General features: G+C 51.2%; 1 protein-coding gene across 1 annotated transcript in view; it reads left to right on the top strand.

Moving 5' to 3' along the window:
• Epac (Exchange protein directly activated by cAMP) overlaps positions 1-21113 on the top strand; it is a 52053-nt gene that overhangs the window by 4528 nt on the left and 26412 nt on the right. Inside the window, exons 4-11 of the mRNA XM_029111025.1 lie at positions 1737-1886; positions 18206-18401; positions 18558-18808; positions 18916-19065; positions 19321-19408; positions 20121-20304; positions 20525-20670; positions 20992-21068. Coding sequence (XP_028966858.1) covers positions 1737-1886; positions 18206-18401; positions 18558-18808; positions 18916-19065; positions 19321-19408; positions 20121-20304; positions 20525-20670; positions 20992-21068 — 1242 coding nt within the window. The remainder of the gene's footprint in view (positions 1-1736; positions 1887-18205; positions 18402-18557; positions 18809-18915; positions 19066-19320; positions 19409-20120; positions 20305-20524; positions 20671-20991; positions 21069-21113) is intronic.

The following is a 21113-nucleotide window of genomic DNA, read 5'->3' as shown; positions in this document are numbered from 1 at the left end:
GTGTGCCCGCTGGCGTTCGAGACTCTCGGCGGCCCTGGCCCCGTAACGCAGAGACTGCTTCGATACAGTGGGTCAGTTAATCAAAGAAGCGACGGGATGTAGGCGAGCGCGAGAGTACCTCTACCAACGGCTATCAATTTGCGTACAGAGAGGTAATGCGGCTTCCGTCATGGGAACCATGGCCGCTTACAAGGGACCCGCTATGGAACTGCCGTAAGGCCTGACGAGAGTGGGGACAGATGAGCCCATCTAAATCTGATTCATGTGTAACGTGTATTAATAATAAACATTAAATTCGTCTTTCCCTCTATTTTCTATTACTGTTTGGAGGAGCGTCGAACGAAGGGCGCCGAACCTCCTGTCGGTTCCCTACCCGCTCCCTCGAGCCTCCATTTCACTTCGCGGAGTCGAACGCATCGAGGAAAATCCAGCTTACCGTGTGTGCGATGCGGACTGAATGAGGCTGATTCGGAGCTTCCCATCGATGAATTCCTCCGAGGACGAGCCCTACGATCGACCTAATCCGCATGTGATTGGAGACTCTCGTTCCCGGCTCCCGCAATGCTTTACCGGTCAGGAGCCCCTGTATGCGCCGGTCCGAGAACTGGAAACTTTTGCGAATAAATCATGAATTATTCACCGTACAACTTCCCAAGGTCACGTCGGATTCAGGGGGATATCCCTCGGGGTATGACTGATGGTTTTTCGACCAGCTGCTTCGAATACATACATTCCTCGCTGGACTGGCGATCGGTTTCCGGGGCATTTCGCAGACGATTCTGTCTCAGATTGTCGAGTCCGATGGCTCCTGTGCCTCGGATCCGCCGCCGAGGGAGACGCTCCTGAGTGTTTAGAGATCGCCTATTCTTATGCATCGACGCGCGATAGGTTCAAGCGGGGCTCGAATAGGATTCTGATTGCGAACGACGCGACGATCGGACCAGTTCTCGGAGCCCCAGGATTTCAGCCCGATTTGCATCCGATGAGGACTCGGGAAACTTCCGCCTCAAAACGAGCTCTCGAACGAAAATGCTCCGAAGTGAAACTTGTCCTCCTAGTTCCGCACTCGGTCGAGAAAACTCGAAGGAGAATCGGACAAGGATATGAGCGATTACCTAATTCATTTCCCCGAATTGCGGCTCTAAGACCCATGATGTAGCCAGACCGATGACATTCTCAGCTACATAGCACGAGTTATGCCCGACCTTGGAGAAAGAGGGTTGGATCCTCACCGTGGTGATGACGTGATGACAAGCAACGTTCGCTTCGGCTGGGAGCCGGCAGTGGGAGCCTATTATTGACCGCGATTTCGTATTCGGTACGACGTCTTCGCTGGCGGAAACAATAGCTCAACGAAGGGTGTGACTCACACTACCTTGTGACTTAATTAGGACAGAAAGGGTCCCTTTCGCGCTTCCTGGCGAGGCTCCTCAGGGAAGCGAAAGCTTTCCGTCCCTTCCTGTAGACCTTGCTCGGGATTCTATTGCGTGAATTCTGCGCGACCTCTAATGACGCACCAGGAGAGGATTGGAACACCTTGAGCCATGCCGAATAATGATCCCGCGCCACGTATTTCTGTGAGGATTGTGTTCGCATGAAGCTGAAGCGGAAAATGACGAAAAAAAATGAGCGATTCCACCTGAGATTGGTGCTGAATCCCGAGTCGACGGCTTCGTTCGTCTATGAACTAGTTCCGCTCCGGAATAATTCCTCAATATCGATCGCTCTTCTTCCAGGATAACGTGACGCTCTGCACCTTGGGAGTGGGCCGGGCCTTCGGCGAGTCCATTTCAGGGCTTTCGCTTCCACATTCAGCGACTGTCGTCACAAATGAATGTTGTGAACTCCTACGGATCGACCAGAGAGACTTCCAATTGCTCTGGGAGGTAAGTTGACACAGTTCTCGACATCTATGTAGAATAGTTTCCACCCCTCAGGCAGAGGAACGCATGAGTAGGGAGCTTATGATCGACGAAGACTCGAAATACCTTCCCCGTTTTCCGAGATCAATTCTGGAACAGAGTGCGATGACTCCTGTGGAGCTCGCATGGGCGGTGATCCTCGCTCGATGGAGAATATAATAATCGGATATGAGTCGCCGCGAGGAGCGAGCGCTCGACTTGTTTTGTATGGCAAAGTCCCGATCGTCTAGACTCCAGACGGACGGTTATGAACGAACGAACGTCATCGGCCGGATTTTCTGGTTTCAAGGTTCGAGAGAGGAGAATCAGGTAAAATTGATGATGCGGGTCTCTACGCGGAGCTGAGTCTGGTATCACGGGATATACGGGAGCGTCTTCTTGGTCGAAGTGTTCGAGTTCGTTTCCCAGAGACGTCGGCTGAGGGATACGGACACATCTGCAGAGACGTTTTCGCTCACTCGCTCACCCACCCACTCGACGACTGACCAATGAGATTAGCAGACGCACTCGAGAGAATTAATTCTCTCGAGAGACGATAATGTAGCGAACGACTTCGCGTCTTATTTCGAATCGATCTCGAACGATTCGCCGGTCAGAAACAAAAGGTTATTGCAATCCGTCTCGAATCATGGAAGTGATCTCGAATGTTTAAGCTCTGGGCTCCTAGGAGATTTTCCGAACCCAGAGGTACCTGAATAGCTCGATCTCGACCGAACCTCTCCTCTGCAGTGAGAAGAAACCTCAGCGCACTCAGCTGGAGAAGTTTCTTGTCTTCTTCTAAAAGCCGCTCTCACTGCGAGGCTTTTAGACCAGCGGCCTTCTGAATAAGAGTCTTCTAAGTAGTTTCGGGAAATCGTCCTGGGAATTTTCGGTAGTTTCCGTTCTGCGCAGTCCAACGGGGAACAGGTGGGTCCATTCTCGAGAGATAACGGAAAGAGGGAAAAATCCGTCGCCGCGAACGCAATGCAGTGCGGGGACCCCGCTGTGGAGCATTCGGAAAACGCAGAACTCGAGGACGGAGAAACCGAAATGGAGCTTTCCACCAATAGATCATTGAAGAGCTTCCTCAGAGATTATTCGGTCCGTTTCTAAGAGCTACTTCGGGCGTTGAAAATACTGACTCGTTATGAGAGTGTTCCCCCAGTGGGCCGATCGCTCTCATTCACGTGCTCCCGCTAAGTTCAGGCACTCCTGTCGGAAGCAGGTTGACACTCTCCCTAGAAAGGAGCCGATCCGAGCTCCCTCCCTGAGTCGCTACATTATCCCTTCAGCTGTCGTGAATGATGATTTCTGGAGAAAATGAGCCGCGCGGTGCTCAACCCACTGGGAGCGCTCTCGCTTATTGGCCCCAAATCATGCAGGAACAAGGTCGATTGGGAGACTGACCTTGATTACCACAACGGACAAACCCGCACACCGTCTCAAACTCTGCGGGCTCTCATGATTGCGGAGTGGTAGAACAATCGGGACGCCTGGAAACTGCTCGGAGAACTGTTCAGTGAACCTCTGGGATCTGAAGCTGCCATAATTCACCCTTTGAATTTCCTTTACGGGAATTCCGGCTACGGGTTCGAACTGGCTTCCGCTGGTACCGTATGGCGAGGATTCCCGCGATCGCAGCTACCATTTTCGCATCGAACGCGCAATAGAGCCACCGACCAGTGATCCGAAAGCGCTAGGAGACGGCTTTCATGGAAGTTTGATCGCGGTTAGCGGCGGCGGCGACAGTATCGATTCGCGGGCGACTGCGGATCAAAACTCAAAACAGTTTTGATTCATCGCCGTATTTCCCGTCACTCGGCGCAATTACCTACACATGCTGTGTAGCATTTCACCGGAATCCGTGGAGTCCGTGAGATCGATCGGAGAGGAGCCTGCGTCCTCAAGCAAGGGTCGGTGCTCTCATTGAATGGATTCTCCTCATCCGGCGCGCCACTCGCTTCCACCGAGGGCTTGGGAGTGAAATTCGGGACCGCGACTCGAGGGTGAGCTTACCGTACCTCGTTTTACCGGCCGCGGCAGCGGCGATGCTCGGAGCCAGCACCGGTCATTGTGCTCTCTATCCGTTTGTGCCCGGGTTCTAAGGAAGCGGATCGAGTAGGTTGCCTAATGTTCTTAGGCTCCGTTGCGGTCAGTAATCTTGTGATCCCTTCGCGGGATTAGTGGCCCGTCAGCACGAACGCCCTCACCTCGTCAGTTATCCTCATACAGAGTTGGCTGAATCCCGATACTATGGAAGACGGGCGTCCGCTAGGGTTACGTCAAAGTGAAGTTCTTATCTGAAGCATAAACAGAAGTTTCCGTTCGTTCGGAAAGTGAGGAGTCGCTGCGCCGGTCAAAGTCCAATATCTTTTGGTGATAATCGTCTGTGAAAGGAACGAAATCGAGCTGCTATACGCAGAGGAACGACTGAAAATGGTGGAATGTGACAGCGTGCCGAATCAGGAGGATGCAACATGGGATGTCACGGTACGTCGTTGATGCACTTAGACAATAACCGCACTTGGATACGTTTAAGATCGTCTATGTATACTTTTTCCGATGGAAAGGAGCTTCAGTCAGATTTAGCGAGCATCGCTTCCGCAGATGCGAGAAAGAAATTCAGGTCCCGGCTGGGTATGAGATTCGTCGACCGAGAAATCGAGGGAATTCTCTGTGTTCCCGGCAGAGTCGGGAATAATTCGATTCCCCTCCACGGCTAATCTCTGACCGACGTAATTCTATCAAAATATTGCGCCTCATTGGCTGCGCTCGTTTGCGGATAACGACTAACCTAGTTCGGAGGTCCGGGATATCTAGCGTCGAGCAGTTTCCACAAACGACGGGGGAACAGAGTCTAAGTGTATGGTCGAGAAAACGTTTTACTTGTTCTACAAAAGTTGGTTGTGCGGTGTTCCCACAAGAAAAACTCGGGCTCTGCCAAAGAGGGTCGATTTTTCGGAATCACTGTGATACAGCGAACCTTACTTTGGAGGGGCAAGAGGAGGGGCTCGATCGCTGGGACAACAAGGACCCGCTCTACGGATGTCGAAGTTGCACAAACGATGGCGGCAGAGGGATTGTTCCGATGTAGAATCGAGCTCCCGATAAAAGTGGAGACCGTTCGCCGCTCCTGGAGAATCGTTTCTTGCTACACATTCGAGCGACATCCCTGCCCTTCGAAGAGGCTACCTGATTGGAATCGCGTTGAATAGCAAAAGACTTCAGAGGAGCCAATCGCTCATCGATAGATCTAATCTGCGACAGGTTGTGGACAGAAACAGTTTCCAGGTTTAATTGTTTTCCAGCTCCCCGTCGGCCGTCGCTTCTTATGAGCCCAGTGCAAACTCCCGAAACCGATCAATTCGAAAGTAGAGGAATGAGGACGGAGTAACAAAATTAGGCCTCGATCAACATCGTCCCGAGGTCCCACCCGGCGACGCGGCTCTTTGTGTCCACTTTCGAAATTCTCCCTCCGAATGCTGTAGATCTTCCGGGTCGATTCCCTAGAGGACAGTCGTCTAGGATCGAGGATTTGAGCTTCGATTCGAGAGCGAGATTAGCGGACAATGTCGATTCTCCAAGAGCGAGATTGGGGAAGAGATCTTGAGCACACGTGGAGCGGTCGCTAGATGCGGTTGGACTCACCCTATCAGAGCCCAGAATTCATACCAGGGGGTGAGCGGAGAAATTGTAGGAATGATTCCTCGGTTCCATACGGATACCCCCTTTGAGCGCGACGACTCAGTCCACAGAGCTCTAAAGAGATTTCAGTCTTGTCACTACAAAAAAAGCTCGTTATAACGACCCCATTACAAAGAATTTCTCGGTACAACGAACAAGGAATTTCTCCTGCTTTGGCCAGCTCGCCATAGGGATAGTGTTGAGCGGCATTCGTTACAGCGAAAACTCGGTACAACAAACCAGTTTCGTCGGTCCCTTCGTGTTCGTAGTAACGAGCTTTCACTGTATTCGATAACTACGGTGTTCGAAAGATGCCAAGCGCCAGAAAAGTCACAGCAAGTCTCGTTCGGTCTTCGAGATATATGTTTGACCAGACGGATGAGGCAGATGTAAGGAATCTACTCTTCTAGAAACTCTGTTGGGTTTCCGGAGATGGTCGATCGAGAACGAGTACACGGAAACTTTTGTTCTGTGCGAGAAGCACTCTCGCCGATAGTTTTCCGCGCCGCTGAACCTATGCGATCGACGCTCTGGGGAAGGATCAATGATAATCCTCAAGTATTACTACAACGCGTCGGTATGATGTGGAGAAAGTCCATGCGGGGATACCATCAGAGCCTCGGGAAAGCACGGAAATTGAAACGGCGAGCAGCACCGAAGGTTGACAAGCGAGACATTCATCCCTGCTGGGAGACCGAGCTCCGAACTCATAACTTTGAATACAGCCTGCGGAGTTGGCTATTTTGACTTAGAGTGACAGCAAGGAGAGAGAATGAGGAAATAAGTGGTCGAGGATCGCCTTCGGACACGGAACGCGCATTGTGGCCTGATATTTAGAGGTTGGCAAGACTCTAAGCTTCAAGAGGCCCGGAGTCGGACCTGTGCCTCAGAAAAATCATTGCAAGAATCCGCGCGTATATTAGTTTCTTATGTTAATGTCTCCGCATTCATTAATGGAGCTCCGTGAGAGCTTAGAGCCGGGGTTTCCCAATTGGAGCGAGATTAATTTTCAATTCTTCTATTGTTCAGGAACTCTCTTACTGACAAATCCCCTGGCGGCTCTGAGCTTGTCTGAGCCGTCGAGCTTCCTCGTGGGCAATCTCGCTCTGTGATTCAGATCACCTGTATCTCGGTCAAATCACAGCAATGAAAAAGATTTCCAAAGAGAAATGATACCATGACCTCCCATTCGGCATATCAGTTGAAATCTTGTCCGAAATCTGCCTCGCGTCATGTCTCACGTCCCCCGCTCTTGCATCATACCCTGACGGTCTCCTCGGAATGGGAAAGGAGCATTTCAAACCTACTTCTACTCTTCTCAATTCTTTAAGTAGCATCACTTGGCTCAAAGAATCTCGATATTCGTACAACGAAAATTCATTGACGCTGATCGACTGCTTGCTCCCGGCAGTTCTCCTATTGCAATGACGACTACCTCAAATCGAGGCGGCAGCTCCGGTTGTATTCCGTGAGGCCTCTGTTGTTCTCTGAGTCGACGTCGAATTTCTGCATGAGCGGAAAAGCTAGCTCGTTAGTTCAGCCGTCGTCGGCGTTAACAAGCTTAAGACTCCCGTAATTGCTTTGGGGAAGTGCGCGACTCCGAGTTTATCATAACTGCGAATGAATATTCAGCGTCTCGTAGCGAAAATAACGTTTCCCCCGGAGCTGTGTACAAACACTCCTCCTCCGCTTGAGGGATTCACCGAGACGATAAAACACGAGACTTCACCGCTGTTCCTGATTTCCATGTATGCATTGAAAAAAATCTGCGTACGATCGAATTCACATTGCTCATAGGTACTCCGCTGAGCTCGGCCAACATATTACTCGACCAGACTCGGACTCAAGAAGTCATGGGTACGGCCTGGAGGGCGAAGTCGAAGGCGCGAGAGAAACGCGGAAAAATGAATCGTCCGCATCTCGGGTTCGCGTGTCCAGCCTCCATCCGCTCTGCGCTTTTCTGATTCCGCAACAGTTGTTCTGCATCGGTGCGAAATTTCATTCTCGCCCATTCGGGCGAGTGGCTGGACACGTGCGTGAAGCGGCGGCGGCTACAGCCGGCCAGAATCGCCGGCAGAAGGGCCAGCGGATGTCGAACGACGTCAACGTAAACTTGTTATGTGAATTGTTGGAGTGCTAGCTGCCTTCCGGCTCGCTCGCACTTGGTCGGTGCTTGTGTGTGCTTATGTGTGTGGGTCGGAACTCCCGCCCGCCCGTGCGTAGGAGGGCAGCTCTTCGGACATCCACAAGTGCGACAGAGTGGACTGCCTCAATCTACCAGAGTGAAGCTCCCCAGCTGATTCCCGTAGGGGAAGAGGCGACCAGGACCCGTTCCTGGGGAATCCCGTTGGAGGATTCGCGTACGATCTCCCGTTGTCAGTTAACTCCCACAACCTACGTCCCTCTCCAAGTCCTAGGCAGACGATATCTGCATACGAATTTTTAGCTCTGGAGGACCGTCAAATCATCTTTTTCTCGCACAAGAAGCGGTCTCTGCACGCACAACTCGTCATCGGAAAACTGTCGTTCAGGGTGGAAGACGGAAGTGAAATTCCCCCTCTCGAATGTGTTATCTGTCAGATACTCCACTATCGGAATATTGGGGCAACTGAAAGAAGGGTCTCGCAAAGCACTCGGCGCTGCTTGAATGTCTGGATCAACGCGCTGGTTGCTACAGCTCGTCACCGTTTCGAATGCCCGCGCCGATGAATATTCGAGGAACGCCAGTCGATGTCTCCACTCGGTGAATACTCCACACCTCTGTGAGGCGATGACTGGAGCTTCCAGAGGATGAGCTTCGAACAGTGGGATAATGGAGCGGGAGAAGGACTGGAGGTAGTGTCACCGTCGCATCGCTAGAATGCTTTAAGTGGTACACTCGGGGAGCGAAATCCGGATTAAGCGACTTAGATGCAGACACGAGAAGACTGTCACCTCTCGAATGCTCTTCCCTTTCGTCTGCATGTCTCACATTCTCCATCAAGTCCTCCTTCCCCGTCTCATTCCGCGACAACCTTAATCCATTCCTCCTTTCCGAATATTTCTCGAGGTTTCCCTTTGGGTATTTTTCTTCGAGCTCGGAACGAGGCAGACGCAAAAACTCACTGCTCCTGTGAGCAGGGATGACGATTTATTCTTCATGGATCAGAGACTCCTAGCAACGTTTTCTGTCTGAGGAAATGTTGGCTGGCTGAAAGGGAGCGTGGGTGTATATCGAAATTCGAACGCACCGATCCTGAGGCTCTCTCCGTTCTGCACATGATTCCCGCTGAGAACCGCGGACCACGTGGACTGTCGTGGGAAATAATCGAGAGAGCCACGAATCGGGTCAATTTGCCGTTTTTCGAACCGATCCGAACAGCTATTCAGCTGGCAGACGAGATTCATTTCGTCTGCTCCGATTTTTATTTCCGAGCTCAACAATCCGAGCAACGAGGGAGGAAGATGATCTCTCAGGTAATCTCGGGAGCCTGCGTGAAAATTTTAAATCGATGAATCAGGCAGTACGCGAGGCATTCTCGGTCGAGAGACGCTCAGTATACACTGCCCGTGCCTGGGGGAAACGGGGAGCCGACATCGGATCGAGCCTCGCTGACCTTCTATGTGGTTATTGAAGACATGAGATTGATGGAACGGGGTGTGGGTTTAAGCAGCAGAACGCCGACACCTGGATGACGACGAGAACTCGTCAGAGCTCGCGAGGGTGTTTCTACTGCTCTCGCTCGGAAATAGAAATTCTTTGCTCCAAGCCCACGCACAAAGGAGCCTCGTGTGTTATCAGCTGTGTTCCCAAGGCTTGCTGCCGAGTCGCTGTCTAAATTCAGCTCACGCTCCCTTGTTGGAGGCGACCCTCATAGGGAGCAAAGAGGTGCGAGCACGCGGTGCTATATAACAGCGAGCGAATCCGAAGCCTTCAGAGTAGTTCTGTTGAAATATCGAGCAATAATTACTCGTGAGGGAATGATCCTCGATTCCAATGGGAGAGCGCGGGTGTCGATATGACATTAGAGTTCTCCCCATCGCCGAAGTTATCGCTAGAAATCGAGCGGAAACCGAGAGAAACATGTGGACCCTCCCGAATGAATGAGACTCCCTCGCGGAGTAGAACTACGCCCGTTCGGAACGTGCTCAAGCAACACCTGTGTCGCTTGTTGAGGATTTTTTCCAAATGAGTGAGCAGGGGAGGACAGGTCGTTGTGGTGATCTCCGAAAATTAAGAACTCCGCCGGGAGGCTGCGGGAAAGATTATGGCGTTTTTTTTTCTGCGCGATTATTTCTTAAGTAGAGTCTTATCGTCCAGCGCGCTCGGGGCTGATACACTCTCAGTATGAATTAGATTTGAAGCTTCTGCGGTCGGTGTAATACTATCGGAACATGAAGGTCTATCACGAGAAGAATTGATCGGTCACGGTCGCATGTTGAGGAAAACTCCCGTATCGCCTGAGAGTAAGGGATTCTCTTTATATCGCTTTGGTCATGATTTCTTCATGAGGTCTGAATTCGTGGAGGCTCGGTTTCGCGAGAGCCAACCGAGAGAGGAGGCTCTTCGTAGCATGGCATTGAATTCTGGAAGGCTTTCACAGCTGACTCATCTTTACCCTCGCTCTCTCGTGCCCGCTCGTCTCCTATCCGCCTATCTGGCCGAGCTGTTGAATGAACGGATACTTTTGGAAGTCTGGCAGCTCAGACGAGCGGGAGGAAACTTAGATTACTGTCAGTGACGATCCAACTGTGGGACCGGAGTTCCGTGCTTCCGGCCACGACACTTGGGACAGGAGCGAGAGCTCCGATCGGATCGATGTTCGATCAGGTCGTTGAAACTTCGCCGTCTCAGAACCTGTCCATCGCCTGGCCACCCAATCAGAATGTATTGATTGCTACCGCTACCCCTATTTCTATCTCGGAGCGCTCTGGACCGCCCCAGATGAGGACTCTGAGAGTATTCCAAACTTCGTCGGAGGTCCACAAAAGGTCCTCAGGTCAGATCCTTCCGGATCGATCTACCAGGACAATCGATTCCCCGACCTCTTAGCCTCGTTCCATGTCGGGAGGACAACTTGAGGGCCTCGCGGACTCGGCTAATCAAAGCAAGTTGGGGTCTCCCTTCAAGCCCGCCCCTCCCCCTCCCCCCTACCAATCATTGAGCTGTTGAGAGCGAAGTTCTCCCCTAAGAGAGACAAAACGAGCGGAGGAGTCCGTCTGATTGCTCGAAGAAGAAGTTCCAGAAGGCCCATAAAACGCAGCAATAAAAAAAACAGCCTCGCGAAACGGAAGCGCGGGATCAGCAAACGGAGGGCACGGCGGCCGTGAACACGCGAATACTTGCGAGAGTACAAGTTCCAGCTGCAAGTTCTGGGGGAAGTTATATGGAAGGTTTTGACAACGAATTCCCCACATAAAATAGGAAAGAGTAGCATGCATGAAACACACGAGCGTGAGGCTCTCGATAAGGGATATTTCCGAAATAATCGAGCATGAGTTGAATAATCGAGCGGGAACGCGATGACCGGGCGCCTTCGCGTTCATTGTAGACAAAGAGCACGTCAACCTCACGTGAAGAAAACTCGAACCCTAAGATGAATCGAGGCAAGCTCGACGGCTGTTGAGTTCCGGACGTGTCAATGACACGGAATTTCGCACCTGTTAGAGCGAGCCAGTCGGGGCTTGATTGAATTTCGAATTCTTGAGAGCCAACGACAGAAGACGCGCCGCCTGAATATATTGGGCTGTCCGTTTGTGACTGACGCCTGCTTCTGCGTCAGGTTTGCTCCATGTGTAAGTGTGACCGTGCGTGTGTGTCAGAGGCCGTGTGTGTGTCGAGACGCTCATGCGCTGGCCCGTTCGTTTGCTTGTTCGTGGGCTCAGTTCGAATTGTCAACTTAGCATTAAACCCTTACCAACATAGAGAGGCCTTTTACGAGGCGCGAGAAAGAAACGTTGTGCTCCGTAAACAGAGTGCCGTTGTCGAACAGATGATGGCGGTCCTCCACTATTAGGAATCGGGTCCCGATAAACTGATCCGGGGCCTCATGAAGAAACGATTCAGGCGCCCGAATCGGTGTACTCCTTGTTGATATTATCTTTTGTCCCAAGTACTTCGACGAGTGAGTGAAAGATGTGCGATAAATTTGTAGAATCCCCTTGGATATCTGAACTCGGTTGCAAAATCGCAAGATCTTGTGCTAAGAAGATGAAGTGGCGAAATACGAGAGGTATCTACGTCGTCTCCACCGGAGAGGAAGGCTTGAGTGATTTTAAGGTAAGCGACTTGAACTACCGCTACTCTCGAAGGCTACTCAGATCTACTCCTAGAGCACTGTAATTCAAGCGCAAGGTAATTTATCCCGTCCGTGGGAATTCTCGGGGAAGATTCATAGAAACTGGGCATAGAGAAGTCGTTGCGACTCCTGGTCACTAGTGAAATTCAATAGATGCGCCCCGATCAGACCAAAACAGATGCGCCGTCTTGGAGCAAAGAAAGAGAAGAGCAGAACAGTGTCGGAGTCTGAGAGCTTCTGAAGCTCAGGTTGACTCGCCGGTTGGGTCAACTCAGGTTGGGTTCAGATTTGGAAGAGAATCATTCACTCATGCAAAAGATCCATCGCGAGGGAGCTCCTACGTCGGAAATATGGAACTTTAATTAGGATGCTTCCTGTACGTATCAAATCGAGGAGTCTATCATTTATCTTCTTGATGAATCTTCCTCTGCGAGTTCGTCTCCGATGAGAGACTGAGTTCGACTCCGTAGGTACCGAGTGCAAGCAAGGCTGACTCCGTAGGTACAGAGTGCAAGCAAGGCTGACTCGCAGTCCGGATCGAGATGGCTGTACGCGTTTGGATTCCATCACCGCAAGTCGCGGGCCGGGAGAATTTCAAATCTTCAGTCCGTAGCGGCCCAGCTTTCCCCTCTTTCCCCGGCTCGCATTCTGTACATCAGGTGGGAAACTGACGATCTGCCTTGACTGACTCCGTCTTGTTGTCACGTTCCCACTAATGAAAAAATCTACCGACTTCCGAAATCCCCAGTGGAGATGAGGAAAATTCACGACGGGAAACGGGCAGAGAATACGGCAATGATAGTAACCTCGCGAAGTCTCCTTGACGCCTCCCAGAGCTTGAACCCCTGGAGGCTTCCTCCCTCCTCGGGAATTCTCGCTTGTCTCAGACTTCAACGGTAAGGAGGAAGTATCCCGAGGCTTCCCTCATTCCCGCGGTGATGCCATGCAGCTCGTGCCCCACAAGTTCATTTTTCACGGAAGGCGTCGGTGTTACTTTCAAATCGAGCAGAAGCATAACGGTCCATTCCGTCGCGATCGGGACTCTACCCACTGCCTAGCACTTCGTCCCATGTCCTTATGATTAACCTCCTTTGATACGCTTTGATTCCGTGATTGGTATCCATGGAGTCGCCTCGACTGACCCTGAGATGTGCAGACTCGACGGATGATGATAATCGGCAAGAGCAATTCGATGCTGCGGAAGTATAGCTGGCGTTTAGAGCTCGTGTCAACCCCAGTCCCATCCTTCTCACCGAAGCAGGGCCTGAAAAGAGCTAACTAAGCGGCCGCGATGCTCATACGTATGCGCGGAGTGGAGGTGATCGCTACCGATCAGAGTCTTGTGAGAATAATCGCTGCGCAGCGGTCGAGGTGGGCTTCTGCTCAGAGCCCATTTGCTTTCGATCGGTCCGAGGGAGAAATTTCTTTCCGGGAACCCGGGACACTCGGAAGTGGGCCGTCATTTCAGACATCTCGCTCGTTCTCAGCAGAAGCCCGGCTCGAATCAGAAGAGAGCTGCGTTTTCCAACGTCGGAACATCTCCTGCGAGCAAATAAGGGAACTCCGACGAGCCCATCAGCTGTGATAGCTGAGGGAGGAACCAGACGCGGCGGAGGTGGGAGTTCCGGGCAGACCACCGTTCTCGGAAAGCGTCTGTTTTCGCTAACTAATGTTTTAGTATTGATCCGGAAATCGATCGGATAGACCTACTTATCGTCCGCCGGCGAATTCCTCAAGGTGATGATCCCGTGAATGGATCTCCCCCTCTCAACAAGTCGGCAATGGAGAAAGCCATAAATCTTCATGGGCCTTCGCCGGAGCTCTTTTCCAGCTCATACGATGATGGACCTTTGGAGTTTAGTTCCGGGAGTCGAGAACGGCGTCAGTCCCAGTGCTCTTCTGCGGTTCGAAATGGAGCCCCCTGTCACGAGATGAGGAAAAATGACAAGGGATGAGGCCGAGACGATCGCGCCTTTGAGACTCTGTGTAAACTCGGCCCTGTCGTGAGGGATGAAGGTCTCGTTTGCCCGTGCCGAAAATGCAAAAATCGGCGTTATCTCGATGACTGCTTTGTTTCCGATGAACACCGGATTAAACATGGATAGAATCGTGATCACCCTGATTGGGACCGATTGTGTGAACCGGTCGAAGGGTGCCATGCTCCCTGCTGGGTCCGAACCGGAGTCGGACAAGTCCGATATCCCGGAGTCTGATTGGAAATTCGTGAGGAATGGCCATCCCAAACTGGGGGGAAATCGATGTCCAGCTCCCCTGTTGGGGAGGATTATCCGGTCAGATCAGAAAAACTTTCATCTCTGCAATCGCCTCTGTTGCCAGTCTTGTCTCTGGTCCAATGATACGGAAACTTGAATCATTGTTCTAATGCCCTCCTCATGTCTTTCGGGGAGATACGAGCCGTTTGGTACTCCAGAGTTGTGGTCTGCGGTCTCTCTCAAGGAGCTCCCCGGGTCTGTTTTTCTTGTCGGAAAGAGAATTCCTGGCCTTTCACTTCTCTCGATCAGAGTATAATGAGGACACTTCTGTCATCAGAGTGGATCGGAGCAGGGCGAGGTAGAAGTCGTCCTCTGCTCTATTCTCCCACGAGAATCTGTTGTACTCTGCATGGCTCGAGCGGACTTCCCGCTAAAATTTTCTGTGTGGAAACATGATTGGGACACATTTCACAGAGCGTAGAGCGCAGCCTGCTTCTGTTGTCGGTGGAAACGTAGGCGAGCGTGGTCCGAAAAGAGTCACTACTTGTTTTGGCGAACAGGAGTGCGATCCGTACAACGATCGATTGCTCTGTTCGATAATATTGTAAATTTTCAAGATAACAAGAGCGGCTTGTCAAGAGCTGCACTGTGACTCACTCAGTCTGAACACGCGTCGGTCAGTTGGGGTGTTCGTAGTCTACAAACGCCGCTAGGTTTTGTGCTCAATGCCCCTTGCCGATATTTTTTTTTCATTTCTGTTCGAACTACCTGTCTCTCGAGCAACTTCTTTGGAGTCGCGGTTCTACGATATTTGGGATGCTAGGGAACCTTTTCGTAGAGAGGAGATCTCTAGAGCATTAGCGCAATCGAAATCCACTGGGGCTTCGAAATGCTTGAAATTGTGACTAGCGATGACTAGAGATCCGTCGAAGCTCGACTGGAACGGATTCCTTAAGTATGACGCTGATCTTATTACATTTTAAGATTTTAATTTGTCCGTCGTGCGCCAGGAAACCTCATACCGCTGGTCGATTTGACTCATGTTCCGAATCGATAGGGAATGATCTCCGACTCGTTGGAGGGACATCCGTCAATGGGACATCAAGAGTCCAGACTGGGAGCAAGATTTCTCTTCGCGAAGCCGCGCCGAACACATGCTCAAAACAAGCCATCAGCCAACGAGTCGACAGATAAGGCCCCCACAGAGCACGAAGAACCGGGTGCATACAGTAAAGGATATCAGAGAGTCGTTCCCTCGCGGAAATTCTCAAAGTATGACTTCTGTCTCACACAGCCAAAAATTCGCAAGGGCTCATGAATATCGAGAGCTGTGGCCGTGCATCGTGGAGCGGCGCGCGTCGAGCCGATGATGATCTCCTGATTTCTTGTGAAGGAGTCGATGACGTTCCAAGATGATGAATCCGAGCTGCACGGAACTATAAGATAACCCCCACCAGCGCTGGGATCCGGAAACTCCAATGTCGGACGAGGTTCGCTCGCAGAAATGCTCTCTGATGTCATTACCCCGTCCTCTCGACATTTGCGGGAAGGCCCAGATTCGTTTATCGGGGATACTGATTGCTCAAAGCAGCCGGTTGAATACTTCGCGAAATAGCATCAGTCGAATCAGGGCTGATTGGGGCGATTTGCTGGAAAGCTGACATCGCACGATGCTCCGGAGCTGGTCGCTTGCCATCGAATGGAGATTCCGCGCGCTTCGGTTCCAACAAACTCGGGAGGATTCATTCGCTTGTATTTGCTCCCGAGGGAGATTGCCATGCAAGCTGTTCTTTCATTGACTTCGCAGGCCTATCCGCAGACCTGCTTCGTCGATGAATTCCGGGGTGGGAGAGCCGGAAAAATAAGACGATCGTTAGTTTGCGGACCCGCGATATGGCCTTGTGACGCGAATGAACTGCGTCGCGGTGAGCTGGTCGCATCTAGATTCCGTGATGACCTGTCGTTTGCCGAATTTCTGGTTGGACTCATGCATTCACGTCCCGGAAATTATTTACGAATACTCGGGGCGTCCCAGAGACGCAGGAGTTGAGCCAAGAATACAGACCACGGAGTCTCTATTTCTGAGTCCGATTCTTCATATCCTTATTAATATCGCCAGGAAGAGAGCATTAAGAGAGTTTGGCCCGGGTGAATACGCGTGAAGGGTCAACCGCATTGAGCTCGGCTGATATTTCACATTATGATATCTCCTACTAAAGTGTTCGGTCGAGGGAGGCTGACAGCGAACAATACAGACTCCTAATTCGGGGCAATATTTCACCCGCGTCATCGAGAGAGCCATTCATGTGATGTCCAGAAAACTCAGAGACAGGACACTTATCAATTCGTTCGAGATACGTCGACAAGAAGGAGAATTTCATGAGCGCTTACACGAATTGTTGTGAAGCCTCCCAAGGCAACAGTAATCGAGTCAGTGATTCCGGAGAATGCAGGGAATTATATTTGAGGAAGAATGGAAAGCAAAGAGAAAGAGCCTCGGTCAAACGTGTTTTTGTATGTTTTGCTATCGATCAGGCGTCATTGCGCGATACTCTGCGAGAATCCACGGCGAGGTCGCTCAACCGGGCGCGAAAGAATTCAGGAGCTGCTCGTGATTGATTTGCGATAGCTGGCCACGAATATATTCCGCAAACATGGTGTCGACCTGATATTTCTGGAAATAGATGCTCGTGCCGAGGAAGCGGTCGGAAACATTAAGTCAGGGGTACTGCCAGCGGCTGACGAGTCCGGAACTTCGGGAAATCTCGTCCGCTCGCTCGAGAACCTACGCTCGCAATGATAGAATGTTCAATCACTGATTCCGTTTCGTTGAATATGCAGATTACAGGGGGCCTTTTGAAATGGAGTGAATTTCCGTTTAGGGAGATCCACTGCGCGAGAATCGTTGAAACATTACCGAGGTCATACTTCGGAAATCCGGGCGACCCACGCACTAAGGACGCCGACAGAGACACCAGCAGACGCACTGCCTGCGGGACGTAACGACAGATACGGCGGAAGCGTTGCCGAGCCGTCACTGGAGGGAATTCTAAACATTCCGACACAGAATTTCTGATTTAAAAGCACGAGTTACGCTTTCGCAAAACTCCCCGATCATTGTTCATCGGCATTGTCGAATCCCGTACGGACCGTTATTTTAGCGGCTTTGTAAGCCCTGATCCCGCTACTCCATCAGAATTCGAAGGCTCGATGCCACCTGCGAACTTGGAGGATTTTCCAGCTTCGCGGTTGATATCTCGCGTTTATTTGCTCTGTCTCGACAAATAAAGGGAAGTCATCCTAGGACGACCTAAGTGTCCCAAGTACTTCCAGGCAGCTAGGCTCCCCGCGTTGCGAAAGCGCGATCCGCGTAGGTATTTGGCACTTTGTCAGCCCTCACTGTGGTTGGGAAACATTGGTCTCGAGAGACTCTTGAGCACATGAGGGTGCATGGTGGCGCAATATCATAATGAAAAGAATCAATTCGGTGAGTGGCGTATGTAGGCCCGCAGTGACGAGTCAGTGACTTCTCTTTCGAGAGCGACCTGCGCGTCGGCAGCTTCTTCTCTTTCGGAGTTGCGCAGACTTCCGATGAAAAGACTCTCGTGCGATACCGAGCTTCGCGAGAACAGGTGGCTCCAGCCGTGGGGCTGATCAGCGGCTCTCGTTGCGCTGCGGGCTTCGCTATTTCTTAGACTGGCCGCGATCTTGAACAGCGTTCACATAGTACTGCGTGATGCGTGGGTTCACCCGTAACTTTCACCTCGGGGTCAGACAGGTTCAGGGACAGCTATCGAGAGTCCCGAATGAAGGTCGTGGGAGACATTTCCGTAGAACATGGAGTTGGCAAGTCGCTTGGATTCGAGCTCGTACTCGGATCTTCCTCGGAGATTCGCTCATGGTGCTGTGATCGAAGCCAACCGAGCGCCACGAATCCACGATCTGCCGGGGAGACTTGAAGAAATCGAGTCTTTTGGCGTATGGTAATTTTTGCATTGATGATCCTCAGGGGGGTGGCCCCCCGAGCGTGTAACGACCCCCGGAGACTTCCGATACGGGGATTTCATTCTCCCTCAGAGCAGTGAATTCCGTCGGCGATGTCTAATTCTCGATCCTCCAATCTTTACAGAGAAATCGACATTTGATGGAAGACATGATTTCCCCCCTTAGCACCTTAAGGGGGATCACTCATCATCCCGTACACCCATCTCTCGCTTCTCAACAAGCCACGCAACAGCAATCACAATCATCCATTCATCAAGGCTCTCATCAGACTCTCAATAAAATGACAAGTCTTGGAGCTCCTGAACACATCGGTCCTCCCGGTAAGCATTGATGCGGCGGGGAGAGAAGGAATCAATCTCGGAATATCTCCTCCGCTAAGGGAACTGAATGCGGTCCCTGTCAGTCAAGGTTTCTCGAAGAAATAAATTTGCAATAAGCACCAGGCACATTGATAATGTGGAATCGTTATATTTCAGAGCCGATTCGTCGAGCTTCTACGAATTCTGTCCGGCTCTCGGGTGAAGGCCAATTTCAGTTACAAGACACCCATCCTCAACTCAACAACAAGTTCTATCCTTCCTCCAAGGTTATCCCTCCCGTGCCGCAAGTCGCGGGTTTGCAACAAAATCAACAGAGCATGCAACAATCTCAGCAGCTGCATCTACACCAAGCACAGCAGCAACAACAACCGCAGCCTCAGCAGCAATTCCATCTGCAACAGCAGAACGTGAGTGTCGTCCGAGGATATTTCGCCTCCAAGACTTCAACGTTCTCGTGGAAGCATCATTTTTCTCACGAATCTCCGGAATTTATCGTTAAGCTATTATTTTTCAGTCGGCTTCAGCGCTGGCGCGAGCTTCGTGGGTCCTCCGAACAGTACTTCTGTATCAGGCACCGCAACTGGTTCGAGATCGACGAGTTACGCCAGGAAGAGCTTTTAAAAGGTGTATGGTCGGCACCGAGATGGTCGACTGGATGTTGCAGGTAAAGCGGATCACCGGGACGATTTTATATGGTCACTGCTTTCGAAAGCTCCCGAGAAAATCCTCAAAGCCTGTCCGTGTCTCTTGTTTGAATCAATCTAGGAACTTGCTGATCTGTGAGAATTAGATATTTGAGTCTGAATGGAGACTCGGGGACTTTGGAAGACATTGCATTCAGTAGAAAATGGTCTTCAGGAAGAACGGGAAGCTCTCACCCAGTCTGCGCATCTATCTGACCCCAAATACCTCATTACAGATGGGCTGCGTTCATGTGCGCTTATCGTCCCGCGCGCAAGCAGCTGGCATGTGGCAGGTACTCTTGGAGGAGGGATGTCTAAATCATGGTACGTGACTCGAGTATCCTCTTCCTGGGAGGCTCCTCGTCGAGAGTTTACCGTCCTCTTCCGAGCTCGGCCTGAATTCGAGAAGCGCTCTAGATTTCGGGGCCTTGTCTTATCAGTCCGCGAAACATCAGCTTACCTAATTTCTAATTCGGAATGTCGAGCTGCTCGCGAATTCCCTTCGCTCCCCAGTTCCACTCAATTATCGTCGCTGCTCCTTGCTCTTGAGAAAATTGGGAGGAGGCTGCCCTTCTCAGACGAGTCTCTTCACGAACGAGGCTGTAGTTGGAAAGCGGGAGAACGAACAAAGAGACGAACAACTTGGCTTTATTGACGTCATTCTCGGAAGACACGATGCGCTGCTTCTGTTCTCGCCTGTGGAGACATCGTTGCGGCAATCGTCAACAAAGAGCCCATGGTCTCGTCACTGATACGGCGAGATTCGTCGCGAGACTGACATCAAAGGCTCCAGAAGACAGAGACGTCGATAGAGAAAATCCTTGGATCATAGTATAATGCGACCGCTTCACGGAGCTCGATTCTGATCAGACAGAGGAGCCCGATGAGAGGAGCGCTAGCGACTCAGGAATCTCGCAGGGAATCGCGATTCGGACTTAGATCAGTACTCGCAGACGTCACAGCCCATCTAGATTTCTGTCAAACCTACGTCGTGTTTCGTCCGATAATGTCATAGAATCAATCTTACCGACTACAGTTACCGGAGAGCGTCAATTCGAGGACAAATATTTGTTCTACCGCTTCCGAGACGACGATGCGGAACACCCACGGCTCCCAACCGCGGAGGAGAGACCTATCGCAGAAGCAGAACTGCAAGACTGGCTTGTGTACCTTATGCAGTTGGCTCCCGATGCCAATTTGCGAATGATTCTGCGTAAACCGTAAGTGTCCTGGGCGTTGAGGAATCTCCGACCGAATAATATGATTCCGAGAGACCCGGTGAATCTCTCTAACAGAAACTCCAAGCAAAGGAGCGTATCCATGTATTCAAATGAATGCAGATCCTCCCCTGCATACCGATGCTTTATTCTCGAATAGATCGAAAAAACGTTATAGACACAGTTTCATTCTAGTCCCTCATTACGGATTGTTGCTCCACAGTCCATCGGAGAGACGCCAGGATGACCTAGATACTATATACGAGGAACTGACTCGAATCAAAGCCCTGTCACACTTGTCGAATTCAGTGAAGAGGGAGCTCTCCGGTGTCATGGTGTTCGAGTCACACCCAAAACGTGATACTGCTTGTAAGTAGACTTCCGCCCTCGCGATCCTGTGATGGACAGCGACAAGTTAATTCCAATTGAGAACACCGTGAATGAAACCCGATCGCGAGATTCGAGTTCCTCGGCGATTTCGGCTCATGGCTTCGATTAGATTTGCGATTCCCGTCGCTAGTTTTCAGCTAGTGCTACCCGAGTTCTTTCGGGAAATTCAGAGAATATCTCTCCATACCTCATTTCTGCTAGATGAGAGAAAATCGCTTTAGGAAACTCGCGGGGGCTCCGGGTATTTATTGACAGCTGTCGAAAGCTCCCACGATGATCCGACTCGCTCGAATATTGCAGTGTTCAATCAAGGAGACGAAGGGAAGTCCTGGTACATCATTTTGAAGGGATCAGTGAACGTCGTCATCTACGGCAAGGTTTGTAAACCATTTAGTCAGGCAGGAACCGCTGCGTTCCTCGAC

This window comes from Galendromus occidentalis, unplaced genomic scaffold (genome assembly GCF_000255335.2).
Source record: "Galendromus occidentalis unplaced genomic scaffold, Mocc_1.1 scf7180000077194, whole genome shotgun sequence".
NCBI classification, from domain to species: Eukaryota; Metazoa; Arthropoda; class Arachnida; order Mesostigmata; family Phytoseiidae; genus Galendromus; species Galendromus occidentalis.
This window is presented reverse-complemented; position numbering and strand designations above follow the sequence as displayed.